At 41.2% G+C, this 20,820-nt stretch overlaps 1 protein-coding gene across 1 annotated transcript in view; it reads left to right on the forward strand.

The window, feature by feature from the left end:
- Positions 1-315: 315 nt before the first annotated feature.
- GNS (glucosamine (N-acetyl)-6-sulfatase) overlaps positions 316-20,820 on the forward strand; it is a 46,663-nt gene continuing 26,158 nt past the window's right edge. Inside the window, exons 1-6 of the mRNA XM_043888103.1 lie at positions 316-665; positions 11,785-11,844; positions 14,787-14,993; positions 16,911-16,976; positions 17,405-17,503; positions 19,178-19,345. Coding sequence (XP_043744038.1) covers positions 459-665; positions 11,785-11,844; positions 14,787-14,993; positions 16,911-16,976; positions 17,405-17,503; positions 19,178-19,345 — 807 coding nt within the window. The 5' untranslated portion in view covers positions 316-458. The remainder of the gene's footprint in view (positions 666-11,784; positions 11,845-14,786; positions 14,994-16,910; positions 16,977-17,404; positions 17,504-19,177; positions 19,346-20,820) is intronic.

The raw sequence follows: 20,820 nt of genomic DNA on the forward strand, positions 1-20,820 counted from the left end.
TTTACTTGCCATGAAGTGATTGGACCGGATGCCGTTAACTGCTTCCTATTGGCTGATTCCCTTTTATCCGATCTTCCCCCCATTTTCATCCCTGCGCAAAGCACTCCGAAACAGGTCCTACCAGAACCCAACCTCTGCCCGAGTTGGGAGCAAGGGCGGGTCCGCCGATCGGCAGCCTTCTCGCCCCTTCCAGGCCACTTCCCGCTTTCCCTACCGGCTGCTCCCGCCCGGCTCCCTTTCCGTCCGAAGCCCCGCCCCGCCGCCCGTCACGTGACCGCGCGGCGCGCTCCGCCTCCTGCCCCCGATTCACGTGATCGCGCCCGGGAGAAAACGCCTGACCCGAGCCCGTGCCCCTTCAGTGTACACCCTTTTCTTCCAGCTGCTCCTGGGCTTCTCGCTCTCCAATCATCCGCGCGTCTCTCCGCTGCGCCCGGGGTCCCCCCGGAGCCCTGTCCGCCATGCGGCTCCTGTCTCTGGCCCCAGATAGGCCCCGGCGAGGCGGCCCCCGCCACCTGCCCTCCGGCAGCCCCGCGCCGCCGCCGACGCTGCTGCTGCTGCTGGTGCTGGGTGGTTGCCTGGGGGTCTCCGGGGCGGCGAAGGGCTCTCGGAGGCCCAACGTGGTGCTGCTTCTCGCTGATGACCAGGACGAAGTGCTCGGCGGCATGGTAACTCTTCTTTTTATTTCCGCCCCGCCCCTGCACCTCCTGGGCTGACTCCGGGGTTTCTGGCCCTTCTTCCCCACCCGGACTCCCTCACCTCGCTACCTCTACCCCGAGCTGATTTGCTTTCGCCGCTCCAGGGCCATACGCCCGCTTGTAGAGGTGAAGGACTCTGCTTCCTCTTTCTCTTGTGTGGGTTCTGGGTCCACACACAGAGCTTCTAGTCTGGACCTTACTGCTGAGGAGTTTGCTTCATGTCTCGAGACAACCTCGTGGACGTCAGTCAGGGATGGGGTGAACCAATAAGGAGCAGGTGATGGCTAAGAGGACGCAAGCCTTGCTTGTCTTTTGGGCTAGGGGCGAAATCCAGCCGCCTCTATGAGGGACCGAGGCCACTTATGCATTTGACCCTGTGTACGATGTCTGTGCCTCATATTTACGAAAGAAGTGCTGACATGAAGTGTTCTGGTAGGTAGGTTGTCGAACTCTTCAGGGAATGCGTTGCCTTACAAGAATCAGGAAGATTCAATTAGCCTAATTGAACACCTGGCTGATGCATTAAATACTGTCAGCCCTCCCGTTTGGTATCAGATGGATGTTTTTCCGAGACTTCATTCTTTGCCAGGGTGAATTTTACTTCTGTATCTTCGCATTCTCAAGTTTGTGACCTTCAAGAACATCTACTCAACCCCCTACCTCCGGGAGGCCCAGAAAGTGGCTTGCCTCAGGCACATGAGTGGTTGTGGCTGTACAGACAGAATCCTGACTAGTCCTCTGATCCTGGGTATGGCATTCCTCTTAAATCTTTTTAAAAACAAGTTCGTTATTGCTTTCTTCCTTTCAGTTCTCTTTTTGTTTTGAAACACTTTAGGCACGAGGTTCCTAAGTTTTACTGTGTGGGAACACTCTAGCTCAGGGTCCTTCAGACTGCTGATTTCAACCCATAAGTGAGTTATGAAATCAGTTCAGTGAGTAGCCACCAGCATTTTTACTTTCCTACGGAATAGAGTAGAATAGAAAATGTGTGAAACATGGCAGTCAAGGTAAGCATATCCATATGTAGATATGTTTTAGCTGTGTTCAAGAGTGTGAGAGTCTTTTCTAAATGATATTTAAGATGCTTGCGTTTTAACTCCATACTTGTGCCTGCCACGTGTACCTCATTGCCTTTTAGTTTCTGCTTGGTCCCACTGACTTTGAAGAATCTTGACTTAATGGCCTTCATGGATTTTACTTGTTTTTTTCCACCATTCCAGCTGCCACACTTACCCTCCTAACGAAACTTTTTTTTTTTTTTTTTGGCTGAAGCCATGCCCCCTGCACTGGGAGCTCAGAATTGAAGCCACTGGACCACCAAGGAAGTCCCACGAAACTCCTTTCTAAACACATTTTCGTATGTATTTTTGAAGTGTTTTGTCCAGAAAAATCAAGCCATCTCCATCAAAAATTAATAATGATTTAGTGACTTAATTAAAAGGCCAAGTCTTCATAGCTCAGTTGAAAATAAAATTCATCACTTTACTGTGAGGTATTCAGGATTCAGTTTCTTCAGCTCTCATAGACCACCAGTGTGGTTTGTGTGTATCTAAGGTTTCTTCCCCTTAGTGTGTTAATCAGGTTTACTCCTTTAAAGCAGTAGCAAATTCTTTCTGTAGATGTTTGTGCTGGAGAGAAGAGCCAAAATTAAGTGGAGGAAAAGTCAAATTTAATACTGTCAGTTTTCTGGAGAATTCTGACGTCTGTAATCTTTTACAGAATATTCTACCACTAATTGTCAAACAAGACTTGAAGCGGAAGAGCAAAGAAATAATGGCATTTGAGAACCTACTTGGAGCTAGTTGGACTTCCTGGTGGCTCAGACGGTAAAGAATCCTCCTGCAATACAGGAGACCTGGGTTAGATACCTGGGTTGGGAATATCCCCTGGAGAAGGGAAAGGCTACTCACTCCAGTATTCTGGTCTGGAGAATTCCGTGGACCGCATAGTCAGTGGGGTCATAGAGAGTTGAACTTGACTGAGTGACTTTCACTTTCACTTTTGGAACTAGTCAGAGTGTGAAGTGTTTTATCCTGTGCTTCAGTCATCACAGGAATCCTCTGCTGTAGGTATTATATTTACCTTAAAAAATGAGAAACTTAAATATAGAAGGGGCTAACTAACTTGGCCAAACTTCGTATAGCAATGTGGTTGGTGCTTTTAGTCACTCAGTTGTGTCTGACTCTTTGTGACCCCCTGGACTGTAGCCTGCCAGACTCCTCTGTCCCTGGGATTTCCCAGAAAAGAAGACTGGAGTGGATTGCTATTCCTTTCCCCAGGAGATCTCCCCAACCCAGAGATCGAGCATAGGTCTCCTGCCTTGCAGGTAGATTCTTCACCACTGAGCCACCAGGGAAGCCTTACATAGCTATAATGAGGGGCAAATCCTGGCATCTTGTAATCTCAGAACCCTGAGATTATATGCTTTTTCTCCTATTCTAAAATACTGTGGTAATACTGATTTACCGGATATCATTCAACATACCCGTATCAGCATAGTCACTCATACCATACATAGATCGGAGATTTTTTTCAGGTGACATTCAGGAACACAAGTGGGGTCATGCAACTTGTTAATTTATATGCAATACTTTGTGTGTATTATTTTCATTTTTGTGGGGAGAGGGAAGTCTCTGACCCCCGCCCCCTCCCCCCCTCCCCAAAAAGATCATGAATTGCCACCTTAGTTGGCAAATAAACAGGTGTCAATCCCCCAGACTAACTCAGGTCAAAGGAATATAGCACATGTATGGGTTGTGGTTTTGGAATCTTGCAGTCATCTACCAAAAAAGTAGTAGTTTTTTATGTGGTAGCATCATCTTTAACAGTTTATCTTTCTTGGTGTAGGTTTCATCTGTGGAACTCCATTTTAGTTTTTGCCCAGGGAACTGTTCATCCATTTCTTGGTTTTATTCATTGCAATTGGTTTTGTTATTGCAGTGTGATGAACATAGTGTTCTTCAGTGAAGCACAGGTTGCTCTTTTTAAAGACATTCTCTCTAGAAAAAGTGATGTTTGGTCAAAATCTCAAGGAAGTGAGGAAAGGAGACATAGGGGAAAAATGAATACATCATGTCCTTGCTTAAGGCAAAGTGATCTTTCATTTTTAAAAGTTAGCCATAGAACTATCAGAATGGTCTAAATGTTGTTTCAGAGCAGATGTGTTTGGGGCCCAGGAAAGTGAATGACTCCTTTAGCGTTTTTGGTAGGTTTTTTTTTTTTTTTTGCTTCAGACAAGTAAAGCAGCACATTAGTCACATGCAAGTGTAAGGTTGGTTGTTTCTTAAAGAATGTAGTTTGGCCTTAACCTGACCAGCCGCTATCTGTGTTTAGATCTTAAGGACTGACTTTATCATTCAGGTTAGCATGGGCCCACATATACATTTTTGGTACAAACAAGTTCCTGTTTGGGACTTGTTTGATTAAGCATAGAGCATGGTTATCCCTTGTACTACTGTTTAGCAGTATAAAGGTTATGGTTATTAATACACCTTTCCTACTTAAACTAAAGGGCTTCCCTGATCGCTCAGTTGGTAAAGAATCCGCCTGCAATGCAGGAGACCCCGGTTTGATTGCTGGGTTGGGAAGATCTGCTGGAGAAGGGATAGGCTACCCACTCCAGTATTCTTAGGCTTCCCTTGTGGCTTAGCTGGTAAAGAATCCGCCTGCAATGACGGAGACCTGGGTTCGATCCCTGGTTTGGGAAGATCCCTTGAAGAAGGGATAAGGCTAGCCACTCCAGTAGTCTGGCCTGGAAAATTCCATGGACTGTATAGTCCATGGGTTCTCAAAGAGTTGGACATGACCGAGCGACTTTGACTTAAACTAAAATCTGAATAACTATACAGCCCTGCGTCGACGTCTGGCTCCTGCCTCTCCTTGTCTTTTTACCGTGTGCTCCCCTTTGCTTTCTTTGCTACTTCTAGCACGCTGGCCTTTGTTCCACCCTCATGGGTGTTGCTTTCTCTTTCTGGCAGCATTTTACTTGTTCACTCACCCTGAAAGCATCTTCTCCTGCTTTGCATGACTGACTCACCATGTCACCGTCAGTACTGAAGTTACATCCTGAAGGAGGCCTCTCCTGACCACCCATCTAAAGTAGTTTTCCCCTTTTCTCTTATCAGCCTCAAGTGCGATGTCCAGGTTTATAGCTCTCTTCACTGCCTGGAATAGTTGTCTGTTTCCCCGTTGTTTTAAGTGCAAGGATCATGAGGGCAGGGACCGTCTATCTTTTGTCCACCACTGCCTAGATCAGTGCCTGGCACACTTTGTTTAGCAAATGTGTTACCATCACACAATTTAGTCTTACTGTAAAATCACTCTCCAATAGCTTTGTATGAATACCAATTTGACTATTAGGTTCCTTAACAATCAGCTCACACAGTCCTTTTCCCATTTACACTTTGCATTCCTATTTCCTCTCCCTATGGATTCACTGCAAATGGCATATTTTCATTCTTTTTTTATGGTTGAGTATTATTCCATTGTATGTATGTACAATATCCTCTTTACCCATTCATCTGTCAGTAGACATTGAGGCTGTTTCCATGTCTTGGCTGTTGTAAGTAATGCTGCAGTGAACATGTGGGTACATGTAGCTTTTGAAGTTAGCATTTTCATTTTCTTCAGATACTCAGAAGTGGAACTGCTGGATCATATGGTTAGTTGTATTGTTAATTTTTTGAGGAACCTCCATATGATTTTTCATACTGGCTGAACCAGTTTATATTTCCATCAACAATTGCATAAGAAAGAAAGGAAGTCAACGTGTTCAGTTGTGTCCGACTCTTTGCGACCCCATGGACTGGAGCCTGCCAGGCTTCTTCGTCCATGGAATTTTCCAGGCAAGGATACTGGAGTGGGTTGCCATTTCCTTCTCCAGGGGATCTTTCCGACCCAGGGATCAAACCCAGGTCCCCCACACTGCAGACAGACTCTTTACCGTCTAAACCACCAGGGAAGCCTGGTAAGGGTTCCCTATTTTCTATATTACCAACACATCTTTTTGAAGTTGTGCATATATTTATTTTATTTTTAAAAAACTTTTAATTTTGTATTGGGGTATAGCTGATAAACAATGTTGTTATGGTTTCAGGTGAACAGAGAAGGAACTCAGCCATGCATACACTTGTATCCGTTCTCCCCCAGACTCCCCTCCCATCCAGACTGCCACATAACTTTTTATCTCTTGTCTTTATAGTAATAGTCATTCTAATAGATATGAGATACTATCTCATTGTGTTTTTAATTTCTTGTCTTTTTGAGTATAGCCATTTTAACAGGTGGGAAGTTCTATCTCATTGTGGTTTTCATTTGCATTTCCCTGACAATTAGAAACATTGAATATTTTTTCGTGTACCTTATGGCCATTCATATGTCTTTTCTGGAAAAACATCTATTCAGAGCCTTTGTGCATTTTTTAGTTGGCGATTGTTTTTGCTATTGAATTGTATGAGTTCTTTATATATTTTGCATATTAATCCTTTATCAAGTCTGACTTGCAGATATTTTCTCCCATTCAGTAAGTTTCTTTTGCTCTGTAGATTTTTTTATTCTTTAATTGAGCTGTAGTTGATTTACAGTCTTGTGTTTCAGGTGTACAACAAAGTGATTTAGTTGTATATATACATATACTTTTTCAGATTCCTTTCCATTATAGTTTACAGTAAGATAGTGAATATAGTTCCGTATTGTTATTGTTGTTGTTTAGTCATTAAGTATGTCTGGCTATTTTGCAACTGCATGAACTGAATTCTGCCAAGCTCTTCTGTCCATGGAGTTTACTGGCAGGAATACTGGAGTGGACTGCCATTTGCTCCTCCAGGAGATCCTCCCAACCTAGGGATTGAACCTACATCTCTGGCATCTCCTTGGCAGGCAAATTCTTTACCAACAGTGCCACCTGGGAAGCCCATAGTTCTCCATGGTACATAGTAAGTCTTTGTTTTTTTAATCTGTTTTATATATAGTCATGTGTATCTGTTAATCCCATACTCCTAATTTATCTCTTCATCCCCCACCTTTGATAACCATAAGCTTGTTTTCTATGTGAGTCTGTTTTTGTTTTTGTAAATAAGTTCATTTGTATTTAGATTCCACATACAAATATATCATATAATATGTCTTTCTGTGTCCTTACTTATTATGATCATCTCTAGGTCCATCCATGTTGCTGCAAATGGCAAATTTTCAGAATTTCATGCTTTTTATTACAGAGTAATAATCCGCTGTGTGTATATGGCAAATTTTCAGAATTTCATCCTTTTTATTACAGAGTAATACTCCGCTGTGTGTACACACACACACACATACCCCCCACATCTTATTTCATCTATTGATGCACATTTAGGTTGCTTCCACATCTTGGATGTTGTAGATAGTGCTGCTGTGAACATTGGGGTGTGTGTATCTTTGCAAATTTTAGACTGTTTGTCTTTTCCAGATACATGCTGAGGAGTGAGACTGCTGGATCATATTGTAATTATACTTTTAGTTTCTTAAGGAACCATCATACTGTTCTCCATAGTGGCTGCACCAATTTACATTCATACCAGCATTGTTGGAAAATTCTCTCTTCTCCTCACCCTCTCTAGCATTATTTGTAGACTTCTTGATGATGGCCATTCCGACAGGTGTGAGGCAATACCTCATTGTAGTTTTGATTTCCATTTCTGTAATAATTAAACAGTATTGAGCATTTTTTCCTGTGCCTGTTGGCCATCTGTATGTCTTCTTTGGAGAAGTGTCTTGTTAGGGCAGAAGACCTAACTTTCAAAAGACCTAACTCTTCAAAAGAAGACTTCTGGATTGGGTTTTTGTTTTTTTGATACTGATCTGTTTGTATATTTTGGAAATTAACCCCTTGTGGGTCCCATTCTTTGCAGCTATTTTCTCTCAGTCCATAGTTTGTCTGTTTGTGATTTCCTTTGTGTGCAAAAGCTTGTAAGTTTGACTAGGTCCCATTTGTTTATTTTTGCTTCTATTTCTTTTGTCTTGAGAGATTGATATAAGAAAATATTGCTGCAGTTTATGTCAGAGTGTTTTGCCTCCTCCTTCTAGGAATTTTATGGTGTCATATTTAAGTCTTTAAGCCATTTTGGGTTTGTTTTTGTGTACGGTGTGAGGGAGTGTTCTGGCTTTATTGATTTTCATGAGGCTGTCCAGCTTTTCCAGCAATATTTATTGTCTATTCCTTTCCCACTGTATATTCTTGGCTCCTTTGTCATAAATGAATTGACCCTCAGTGTGTGGATTTATTCCTAAGATCTCTGTTCTGTTCTCTTAATTTGTGTCTCTGTTTTTATACCATTTCTGTTCTGACTACTGTAGTGGTTTTTTTTTTTTTAAATTCAGATATGTTGGTTTACAGTATGTTTCAGGTGTGCAACATAGTGATTCAAGGTTGTTATAGATGACACCCAGTTTACAGTTACCCCGTATCGGCGGTCTTCTGTGTGCCGCGCAGTGCTTCTGTGTACCTTATCTTACACATTTTATTCATGGTCGTTTGGACCTTTTAATCCTTTACTCCTGTCCTGGGCCTCCCACGTCCACCTCCCTACTGGGAAACCGCTAGTTTGTTCTCTGTGTCTGTTAATCCCTTTCTTTTTTTGTTATATTCATTAGTTTGTTTTATTTTTTAGCTTCTACATAGAAGTGAAAACATACAGTGTTTGTCTGATTTATTTCACTAACCATAATACCCTCCAGGTTGTTAGAGATGGCAAAATACTAGTCTTTTTTATGGCTAAGTAATATCCCATTGTAGATATATACCTCATCTTCTTTATCCATTCATCTACTGATGGAGACTTAGGTTGCTTCCATGTCTTGGCTATTGTAAATAATGCTGCTATGAACATTGGGGTGCCTGTATCTTTTCAAATTAATGTTTTTGTTTTCTGCAGGTATATAACCAGGAGTAGAATTGCTGGATCATATGGTAGTTCTATTTTTAGTTTTTGGGGGAACCTCCATGCTATTTCCACAGCGACTGTGCCAATTTATATTTCCACCAACAATGTGCAAGGGTTCCCTTTTCTCCGCATCCTTGTTGGCATTTGTTATTTGTGGTCTTTTTTAATAATGGCTATTCTGACAGGTGTTAGGTAGTATCTCATTGTGGTTTTGATTTACTTTTGTCTGGTTAATGGTGTTGAGCATCTTTTTTCATGTGTCTGACCATCTGTATGTCTTTGGAGAAACGTCTGTTTAAGTCATCTGTTTCTTTTTTAAAAATAAGTTTATTGATTTTTTTTTGCTGTGCTGGGTCTTCACTGCTGTATGGACTTTTCTATAGTTGTGGCTTGCAGGGACTACTCTGTAGTTGCAGTGTGTGGGCGTCTCTTGTTGTGGAGCATGGTCTTTAGGGCACACAGGCTTCTGCAGTTGCAGCCCATGGGCTCAGTAGTTGTGGGTCCCAGGCTTAGTTGCTCTGGGGCATGTGGGATCTCTGGATCAGGGATCAAACCCTTGTCTCCTGCATTGGCAAGTGGATTCTTTACCACTGAGCCACCAGGGACGCCCTGGGCTTTTGTTTCTTAATCAGGGTTGGTTTGTTTTTTAATACTGGGTTATATGAGCTGTTTATATATTTAATGTTGATCTCTTGTCAGTCATATCATTTGCCCCTATTTTCTTCCATTCAGTAGGTTTTTATTGCTCTTCGGTCAATAGTTTGTTGGGCATAGGCTTTTAAATTTCATTAGGTCCCATGTGTTTTTTATTTTGTTTCTTGCCTTAGGAGGCAGATCCAAAAATATATTACTACTATGTATGTCAGAGAGCATTTTGCCTCTCTTTTCCTTAATGATTTTTATGGTTTCCAGTCTTACATCTAGGTCTTCAGTCCATTTTGAGTTTATTTTTGCATATGGTGGGAGAAAATGTTCTAATTTCATTCTCTTACATGAAGCCATCCTGTTTTGGCAGCACCACTTATTGAAGAGATTGTCTTTTCTCTGTTGTATATTCTTGCTTCCTTTGTCATATATAATAGATCACAAGTGCGTGGGTTTATTTCTCTCTATTCTGTTCTATTGATCTACATGTCTGTTTTTGTGCCAGTACCATATTATTTTGATTACTGTAACTTTGTAGTATAGTCTGAAGCAAAAGAGCATGAGGCCTCCAGCTCCATGCTCTTTACTCAAGGTCATTTTGGCTACACAGGGTTTTCTGTGTTTCCATACAAACTGAAAAATGGTTTGTTCTAGCACTGTGAAAAATGGCATTGGTATTTTGATAGAAATTGTATTGAATCTGTAGATTGCCTTGGGTAGTTTGGTCATTTTAACAATATTAGTTTTTCTGATCCATCAGTCAGATGTATCTTTCCATCTGTTTGTGTGTTCTTCAGTTTCTTTCACCACTATCTTACAATTTGGTGAGTGCAGGTCTTTGACTTCCCTAGGTAAGTTTATTCCTAGGTATTTTATTCTTTTTGATGTGATTATAAATGAGATCGTTTCCTTAATTTCTTTTTGATAATTCTTTGTTAGTGTAGAGAAATGCAACACCATATTAACTTTATTAACTGCATATTAATGTGTCCTGCAACTTTACCAGATTCATTGAGCTCTGGTAGTTTTTTGGTGATGGATTTGGATTTTCTATGCATAGTATCATGTCGTCTTCAGACAGTGACAGTTTGACTCCTTCCTTTGCAATTTGGATTTCTTTTCTTTTTCTTCTCTGATTGCAGTGGTTAGGACTTCTGAAACTATGTGGAATAAAATTGGCGAGAATGGGTATCCTTGTCTTGTTCCTGATTCTAGAAGAAAACTGCTGAGTAGGGTGTTATCTATGAACTTGTTATATATGACCTTTATTATGTTGAGGCACATTCCTTGTCTATCTACTTTGAGAATTTTTGTCATAAATGGATGTTGAGTTTTGTCAAATGCTTTTTCAGAGTTCTTGAATAAGTGAGAATTCTCAAGCTAATGGATTCTTTAGGTTTTCTAGTGAAGTGAAATGAAGTTGCTCAATCGTGTCCGACTCTTTGCAACCCCAGGGACTGTAGTCCGCCAGGCTCCTCTGTCCATGGGATTCTCCAGGCAAGAATACTGGAGTGGGTTGCTGGTTTTCTAACATCTATATAAATCAGTGGTGGTAACTTTTATACAGTGAGAATGACCCTCTTATTAATATAGTTGTGTATTTGGGTTATTAGTCTGTAAGGAATTTTTCCACAACAAAATACACTTAAGACTGTGTTCAGTATGGTCTCAGCTTTCAAAGGCACTTCAGAATCATCGTGAACCGACTCATATAATACAGCTAAAATGAGCTTCTTCAGATTGTCCTTTCTTGCTGTCTGAAATCTGAATAAAGATTATTAGTTTTATTACTATTATTTGTATCTAAATGACCAACATCATGCTTTCTGTCCTCACAGTAGGATTTGAAGCTAGTTGTTTTCTATACTTGTCAGGATCTTAAACTTTGAGCAAAAGATAAAAAGCAAGGATATAAACAAAGTAATTTCTGACTGGTCTTTTGCTTGATGAGGTTCTGTGTAGATCTGTTTGCCCTTTGGCTCAAGTTTTGCCTGAGGTGGTGGTTGTCTAGTGCAGAGGGCCATGAGCTTGTAGTCAGAAATTGTGCATCTGGGCTGTATGCCAAGTGACTGATATTTGAGTCAGTTTGTTCAGTCAGTGTTGGTTTATTTCTCTTTTAAGGGGTGAAAGGCTCCTTTCATATCATTTTCCAGATTCTGCTTCTAAAGATGAATTAATGGAGGTAGATATACCCTATCTTTTTGTAAGGGGGCTGGTGACAAATGAGAGAAGGGCATCAAGGTTTCATTACATTGAAATCAGCATCGCTAGAATAATATCTTCAGCTGTGAACTTTCCCTTCCCACAAGCATTCTAACTACTTGAACTTTTGCACAGGACATAACTGACTGGAACCAAACTTGGGTTCATCTCCTGAATCACACAGGACTCTCAGCTGTTTCTTAGTGTCAGATGGAGCTGATCATTTGGGAATAAAAGGTTGAGAGTAATCAAAAAACACAAATTTTGTCCTTTGTGTTTTAGTTTATTGGAAGAAATTGTTTGACAGATATTTATTTATTTTACAGACACCACTGAAGAAAACCAAGGCTCTCATTGGAGAAATGGGAATGACTTTCTCTAGTGCTGTAAGTTTTGAAGCTGATTTAATTTTGTTAAACTCTTGTGTTTATATTCTAAGAAGAAACACTCTTTTGAGTAGTCTACTGTATTTTTTATGGTTTTTCTTCTAGTTATATGCCTGATCTGAAGGAAAGATTCTATTTAATGTGATGTAAGTTCTTTTAATTGAAATATTACTACTTAACTATTGAAAATTAATGGCAGGTATCTTGTAAGCCATTCTGATCTGCACCTCAGAACTAGAGAAGTTTATTTAAACCTTCATGATTGGAGGTTTGAAAACGGATTGTAAGAATTGGGTATCATTTGTATACTCTATAAAAGTGTCCCATGGTAAAAGCTTGCAGGCTACTTTACAAAGCCCAGTTAACCCTTATAGTCAAACCTAGCAAAGATAATACCAAGAAAACAGAACAAACCTAACAACTATGCATATGTGTGTGCATACATATACATGTATGTTAATACTATATGTTCATATATAAGCATAAATGCAAAGACCCAAAACAAAATACTGACAAATCAAATTCAGGAACCATGCTCATAACCAAGTCAGTGGCAGCATAGCTTCGTGTCAGGAAATCCTTTGAAGAGCAGCAGTGTTGTGGTAAAGAGCACAGACTCTGGAACCAGACCACTGTGTTTTGAATGTTCTCGCTGTCTCTTTTCTAGCTGTGCTTCCTTGAGCAAGTTATTAAGCTTTTTTGCCTTTGGTTTCCCCTTTTGTAAATAGGAATACTAAAGCCTATCTCAGAGGTTAAATGGATTGTTACAGGTAAAGCAAGCACTTATGTCAATGCCTGACTTGTAGTAAGTACCACTATGTAATGGTGGTTATTATATCGTCCACCAACAGTGGTTAACAGAAGGAAAATTAGATGGTTGTCTCAATAGATATTTAAAAGTCCTCTGAGGGACTTCCCTGGTTGGGACTTTGCCTTCCAACGTTGGGGGCGGGTGGTGAGAGTTTGATTCCTGGTCAGGGAGCTAGGATGCTTGCAGCCAAAAAACAAAAACGTAAAAGCAGTATTTTAACAAATTCAAGAAAGACCATTAAAAATGGTCTGCATCCAAAAAAAAAAAAAAAGTCCTCTGAAATGTTGGCACCCCTTTTCTTGTAACTTGTTAAACCATTAGAAGAATGCACTATGATGACTATTTCAAACAAATAGCACAACTTATAGTTAAGATTAAAGTCTCAGGGTATGGTTCTTAGGGAAGACAACAAGGGCCCAGTATTTCTCACTTAATCATCTGCTGAACTGTCTAGTCAATGGCATAAGTCTTGTGAAGGCCAAAATTGTTATTTCCACTTGTCTGAAGTTTCTACTTAGAAATCAGAAGAGAGTTGTTGGAAAGCTTTTAAATTAATAGAATTTAGTAAGTTAGAAATGAAAAGCTGTAAATAACTTTCTTCCGTGTAACTAGTTAGAGAAACATGAGGTGGGGGGAGAAGTGATCCCACTGATACAAAGGCAGGAAAATATAGGCTCTAGGAATAGCTAGTGGTGTACAGTAATGGTTAAGACCTATAAATGCAGTTAGAATATTTGGTGAGTGATAAAGTACTTCATGCATAGTTATACACATCATTTTCTGTGGAGAGACACGTTATAAAATGCTTATTCTAGTCAGAATCCCAGTGGGATTCTTTTTAGGCTGAATTTAGTGATGCCAAAGTTATCTGGAATAATAAGTAGGTTAGAATAATCAAGGTAAAATTTTTAAAGAGATATCTCTACCAGACTCTGAAATGTAATATGAAGATCCAGTGAACAGCATAGCATTGGCCAAAAAATAGGTCAGGAAATAAAAAAGAATTAAAAGAGTTGCCAGTGTGAAAATTACAAAAGTCAAAACATCCAACCAAATTAAAAAGCAAAAGTAAAAACTAGGAAGTATTTGTAGTATGATTGAATCCTTCCTTAAAGCTTATGTAGTGAGTGAGTGAAGTTGCTCAGTCGTGTCCGACTCTCTGCAACCCCATGGATTGTGGCCTACCAGGCTCTTCCATCCATGGGATTTTCCAGGCAAGAATACTGGAGTGGGTTGCCATTTCCTTCTCCAGGAGATCTTCCCAACCCAGGGATTGAACCCGGGTCTCCTGCATTGTAGGCAGACAGACACTTGACTGTCTGAGCCACCAGGGAAGTCTTAAAAAACTTAGGTAACAGGAGGGAAAATGTGCAAAGTGCATGAACAGACCATTCACATGAACACAATTGATCAGTATGCATGTGGAGAATGTTCATCCTGACCAGTATTTAAGAACGCCAATTCCAATTTAAAAGGCCAAAGAAATGTGAATTGTTTCAAAGGGATAATACGTAATTCTGGCGAGGGTGAGCAAAATGAGCATTCCTGCTCTGCTGGTGTGAGTATAAGCTACTATTACCCTTCTGTAAAGTGGATAGGTAATGAGTGTTAGGACCTAGACAAATATTACTAGGTCAAATAGGGTAATTCTGTTGATGATAGGAGCTAATGATACATAATTAGAGTAGGAAAAAAAAAAATCTGTGTCCAGTGTATAAAGTGATGCAGGTAAGCGAAAACTCCAGATCAGCCTGAAAATGACTCCCTACTTCTCAGCTGCTCTAGATTCAAGGAGTATTCTTCATGTTTGCTCGGGACCTCACTCCCAGCATGCTGTGTTCCTTGTATGTAACATTTCTTTGGCCGATGAAATTAGAACAACTTCAGGTTATCCTGTAAAAAGAAACTAGCGGAAAAAGAGGTGTGTTCTCTTGGTTGTTCTGTTTCCTGTCTCCACTAGAGAACTTAAAGCAGCTCTGGAGTGTGTTATCTATAAAGAAAATCCCTATCCCACGGGAAATTAGAGATTTGAAGTTAGGGGAACTGAGCAGCTTTCTCTATTCTGATTAGAAATGATGAGAAATCCGTCTGTCTTGTGTAACTGTCTCTCTCACTTCTCTTCCCTTTGTAGTATGTGCCAAGTGCTCTCTGCTGCCCAAGCCGAGCCAGCATCCTGACAGGGAAGTACCCACACAATCATCACGTGGTCAACAACACTCTGGAGGGGAACTGCAGCAGTAAGTCTTGGCAGAAGATCCAAGAGCCGAATACTTTCCCAGCAATTCTCAGATCCATGTGTGGGTATCAGACCTTTTTTGCAGGGAAATACTTAAATGAGGTATGTTGAATGGTCTAATTATTCCCTTTTGTTTTGTTAATAACAGCTCCTGAAATGTGAATTTATATAATTCATGTTAATTGTTTTTTAATTAGTATCCATTCAAGTCCTGTTAAAGGGTTTTTGGGTGTCTGGCATTTCTCTTAATCTACCTGTTAAACAGGAACTTACTTACATGAACGTAATTTACAGGATTTGGACATGGTGGTTATTCTTTCTTCAGACAGTCTCTGGATCATTTATTTTAAAATTGTCTTCAGACCACAGTGGCCTGATACATCTTCCCTTTTTTCGGTCAAGAATTCTGCTTGTCACATGGCCGTCATGGTATCTTTGTTTCCATTTCTCCTTTATCAGGACCAGAGTGAAGAATTTTTTCCTTTGCGCTTCTTTCCTGAATAATAACAACTTAACCCATTTTTTGGAAACTGGAAACAGATTGTGGGGAGATCAGTGATGAAGAGTGCCCAAGCCTGAGACATTCAGTCCATTGAATTATGTGCCTGAATGGTTAGCGTGCTGGCCTTGAAGGCCCGGGATGAAGGAGGCCTCATTGTGACCTGCCCAGGCCAGGCTTCAGGGCCTTGCGTCCACCACACTGGCCTTAGCATTTAGTCAGAGTTCAGGCTTAATGAAAATAATGTGTTTGAGAGTGTTTGGGATTATCTCTTAAAGTAAAAGTGGGATTCAGGACAAAGAGAACATGTATGTTTTCTTATGTACTTTATCGATGGTTGCTAGAGATCTTAATATCTGATCTGAATTTTGTTAATTCTCTCCCTTCCTGTAATAATTGGGGGAATTTTCAGCTTTGTGGGTTTGATGAAAAATGACTCAGTAAAGAGTCGTGAGTAATAAGTGTGATGGATTATGGCTACAGGTCATAAAGAGAACATACACTACTTTTCATATTGAAGATCTTCTAACATACACAAAATTAGAAATTCTTCAAACTACAAAGAATTAGTTCTTAGAGGTACTGCATTAAATGGGCAGTGTTAAGCCTTGTCAGGATAAAATGGGATGACTCTGTGGTCTCTTCACTTAATTCATTTCATCAGATAAATTGAGTCCAAATGTAGTCTTCAGGGAATTCCGTGGTGGTCCAGTGGTTAAGACTCCGAGCTTCCAATTCAGGGGGTGCGGGTTCAGTCCCTGGTCGAGGAACTAAGATCCCACATACCATGTGGCATGGTTAAAAAATAAACATAAAATAGCAAAAATGGACTTCCATCATCAGGAGAGCTGAGGTGATAGACTGAGAGCTTATAGCCTGATTTGGGCAGTTAGCCACAAGGCTGGCTAGACCAGTCTATGCAATCAGTAGCTCAACAGATGAGCCCTATGGCTTTAGCTCTATTGCCTTTTCCTGAAGAGGACCAAGAGTAACTATTTCAGGCTTTTGCAGGCCGTATGTCTGTGTAGTGACTGTTCCGTTGTGTCATTGTCGCTGGAACGCAGCCACAGACCTGGGGAAGCCAGTGAGGGTGCCGTGTTTCAGTAAGGCTTCACCATCACTGAAGTTTAAACTTCAGGCAAATTGTCACAAAAATAATCCTCTTTTGATTTTTTTTTCATTCAAGTATATTTTGATTTTGTTTGGTGGTTTTTGGGTTTTTTGTTTGTTTGTTTGTTTTAGTGTTTATATTTTTTAATGTTTGGAAGAAAATTCTTAGCTTGCCAGCTAAGCAGTTGGCAGGCTGGATTTGGCCCACCAGCCATAGTTTGCCAACTTACGCTTCAGAAATTCCTAGGTCTGTAGTGTTCTTCGCTTTTCAATTGATTTTTGTACTTGTGGAAATTAAGCACTTACCATGTTTCAGGCACTGATGTAAAAAGATTCTGACAGTTCCGTGTTTCTTTCTGGTCTGGTCACATCCCATGAACTTCTAAGGCATTGCTTGTCTTGCTTTCCAGTATGGAGCCCCAGATGCAGGTGGACTCGGACACGTTCCTCTGGGCTGGAGTTACTGGTATGCATTGGTGAGTGAACAGTGAGGTCAGCAACGATTACACAGAACCCTACAGATGCTTGTTACTTTCTGCTGTAGCTCTGATACTGACATTACTTGGTTTGCTGTTATGGTTGGCCACTTCATCTCCTTAAAAGTCTGTTGATTCGTGAGTCACTCTGTCGTGAGATATTTTTCTTGCATTCCACAAGGTTTAGCAACATATTTTGCTGTTGTACCGGATCTGTTTCTGGGTTTTTAACTAAACATATTATTGAAACTCGGCTCATAAAACTGTAGTCAAGAAGTCTAATTCAGTATTGACTTGAGCAGTTACCTTTTATGTCTTATCACTGTTTAAGCAGAGTACAGTTTAGCCCAGTACGGCTTTCAACTTTCATTTTGTATGCTGGCCTCATTAAAAAGAAAAAAAAAACCTCACTTTCCTCTCTTTGATAGGAAAAGAATTCTAAATATTATAATTACACTCTGTCTATCAATGGGAAGGCGCGGAAGCACGGTGAAAACTACAGTGTGGACTATCTAACAGATGTCTTGGTGAGTTCCTGAGGCTCTGTCCTTGCAGTTTAGCTCATGCTTAACTAAAGACTCTGCCTCAGAAACCTTTAGTTATATTTGTTCACATTGAGTAGCATGAATAATAACTTGATCTAACTGCTGAAGAATATTTTCAGCTGGTTAAAGATTCCTGAGAGTGTTTTTCTTTGTAATTAAGCCAGGCTCAGATCTAATGTTTTTGAAATTCCAGCAGCAAATCCCTTTTCCAAAGGCTAATCTCTAATACTGTGGAGATTACTTTGAAGAGGTTTTACACTGTAAGGGTTCCTACTCTTGACCCCAGTTTTACTCACAGGCTGCAGGATGACAGCTTCATCATGAGGATAAGGGAATAGAGGCAGGGAAGTTCTTCAGGCATTGGGTATTATATATTAAAAAAAAAAACCTCAAACGGGAACATGAATTTGGGACTCTCTTTCCCTGTCTGAGATGGTTCTAATGACAACCCCCCATGGGGTATTCATTCACCAAGTACTTCAGCACCCCTCAGAGCTGGTACTAGGCAATAAATAAAGCAAAGTCCCCGATTCTGTGGGAGGTCACCTTTTAGGGGTAGATTTATTTACACATGTGTGTGTTGTCTTGTTAGAGGGTGATGAGTTAGAGCAATAAGGCAGAGGATGGAAGTTACTTAGATAGTATTTAAGCAGAATCCTAAAGGAGAGGAGAATGGCTGTACAGATCAGCGGAAAGAGAGCCACAGGCAAAGGAAGCAAGAAGTGTGACGGTGTCGCGGCAGGAGTGTGCCTGACGTGTTGGAGAAACCAGAGTTTCTGACGGGGCTGAGGTAAAGTTAGATGGGTGGGATGATGGTCGGAAATTGATAGTGTCTTTTGAGTTTCATGTTGGAAATAAATGAAGATGTAAATCAACTAGAACAATTAAAAACACAGCATGTGTGTATGTGGGAAGCTTTAATTTTCATAAACTGTCTCCAGAGCAGCAAATGAAAAACTTTTAAGTCCAGATAAATTAAAACCCTGGTGTGGCATATTTGGACTTAGTATTATTCACTTAGCTTAGCTTAGCTTAGCTTAACTTCAGCCGGCATAACTTAGGATATCCTATCTACTCTCTTGACCCCAGCATTTTTGTAAGATTATGGTAACTTAATTCACTTTTCCCACTATTGTGAATTAGGTTGACTCTTTTTTTATATTCATTAAAGCATCAAATGTGTATGCTCTGAGTGGCATTAATGTAAATTAATACTAAAATGACCGAACTATTCTTTTTTTCCTCATGGGAGGCATAACAACTTTTAGGTCATGTAAAGTCGTCCGAGTCCCAGTTGCTTTCTTAAGGAAAGCGTTAGTCGCTCAGGCATGTCTGACTCTTGGAGACCCCAGGGACTGTGGCCTGCCAGGCTCCCCTGTCCCTGGGGATTCTCCAGGCACGAACGCTGGACTGGGTTGCCATTTCCTTCTCCAGCTTGCTTACAAATGGGTGTGCTTTTCAGTATTTTCATGCGTTTGCCTGAAAGCTGGATGATTCGTTCCAGCAACACGCTTGCAAGTGACTGTGACATAGATTATGTGCCAGAACTGGGGGAAAGCTCACAGGACCCTGCGCCCCTTTCACCAGAGAACAGCCGCTTATCCGGGCCTCAGCTGCTGGGTGGGGTGAGAGATGACCAGTCTTTCTGTGTGTCAGGCCAATGTCTCCTTGGACTTCCTGGACTACAAGTCCAACTCCGAGCCATTCTTCATGATGATCTCCACCCCAGCGCCTCATTCGCCCTGGACGGCTGCACCTCAGTACCAGAACGCCTTCCAGAACGTCTTTGCACCAAGAAACAAGAACTTCAACATCCATGGAACGGTAACTTCCCCTCAGCCTTGCATCCGGCCAGGCTCGATGTGATTAAGTGTGTAACACACTGGTCAGGAAGCCTTTGAGTCATGTAGGTGGTCTTCCTTCTCAATCTTTTTGAGGTAATTGTGCCTGTCTCTAGTACACCAGGTCGTATACATGTGCTTCAGGAATCCAGGTAAGTTTCCTGCCATGCACCCCGTGAGCAACTCGAGAGTCCACGGGGAGTGGTGGAGAAATGCTGTCCTTCCTGCCTACGGTCCCTGCTGATCACCTCCATGCTGGCTTTCCTCTGGGCGGAGGCGTAGGAAAAAGAGTGTGGTGCAGTGTAGCGTGATTGGAAAGGGAAGTTGGATGGAGAAGTGAACCAGAGCAAGGACGGTAATAAAGGGCTGTAACCTAAGCACTGTTCGCCTCCAGCGCCGCTTACCCTCCCCTCGTCCAGGAGATAGGCAGTTCAGTGGTTTGAAGACTGGAGGCTGCTCCCACCTCATGCTTGTTTCCCTGAAGTCTTCGTTACTCGTGAGGCGGTAGGAAGAATGAGTCTTGGAGTTAGATTCAGTACTACCGCTTTCTAACTAAGTGCCCTGACCGTTAGTAAGATGCTTAAGTTCCGTTTTTCCCTCTGAAGTGGGGGATCCTGACCTCGCATGTTCAGTTGCTCAGTCATGTCTGACTCTTTTCGACCCAATGGGCTGCAGCACGCCAGGCTCCCTGTCCTTCACCATCTCCTGGAGCTTGCTCAGACTCAAGTCCATTGAGTCGGTGATGCCATCCAGCCATGTCATCCTCTTGTTATTTCCTTCTCCTCCTGCCTTCAATCTTTCCCAGCATTAGGGTCTTTTCAAATGAGTTGGCTCTTCACATTAGGTGGCCAAAATATTGGAGCTTCAGTATCAATCCTTCCAATGAATGTTCACAGTTGATTTCCTTTAGGGTTGACTGGTTTGATCTCCTGGCAGTCCAGGGGACTCTCAGGAGTCTGTACATAGAAACATTTAGCATGTTGCCTGGCACATGATAGGCTGTGCTTGCTGTGTATGATAAAACTGAGTGAATTGAGTTTTAAACCACAGGGCTGGTCTCTCTCTGTTCCAGAAGAAGTTCATACAAGCTCCCATGGCTAAGTAAGCTCAGCAACTTAAGGTTAAATAAGTCACTGTGCTACAGAATTTCTCAGTTTTTCCTGTTCTAACATGAATTTGCAGTAGGAGAACACGCTGTGTAGCATTTTTCAAGCACATTAACTAAAGGCTGAGGATGACAGTTTGGATGGTGGCAGCCTAGGGTTGTATGAATAAGGAGGAGAAAATCAAAAGTATTTGGCAATTTTTTACGAAAACGTCTTTATTTAAATGAGAAGAAGCCTCTAGATTTGGATTTGAAATTTTAGAAAATTGCCGTGATAAGATTTTTTTCCCAAGGTTGAAGAATGATCTATACTTTAGGTAGGAACGTAGAAGGGAATGGAATGATGACTTATT

The sequence above is a fragment of the Cervus elaphus genome, chromosome 3 (assembly GCF_910594005.1).
Source record: "Cervus elaphus chromosome 3, mCerEla1.1, whole genome shotgun sequence".
NCBI lineage: Eukaryota > Metazoa > Chordata > Mammalia > Artiodactyla > Cervidae > Cervus > Cervus elaphus.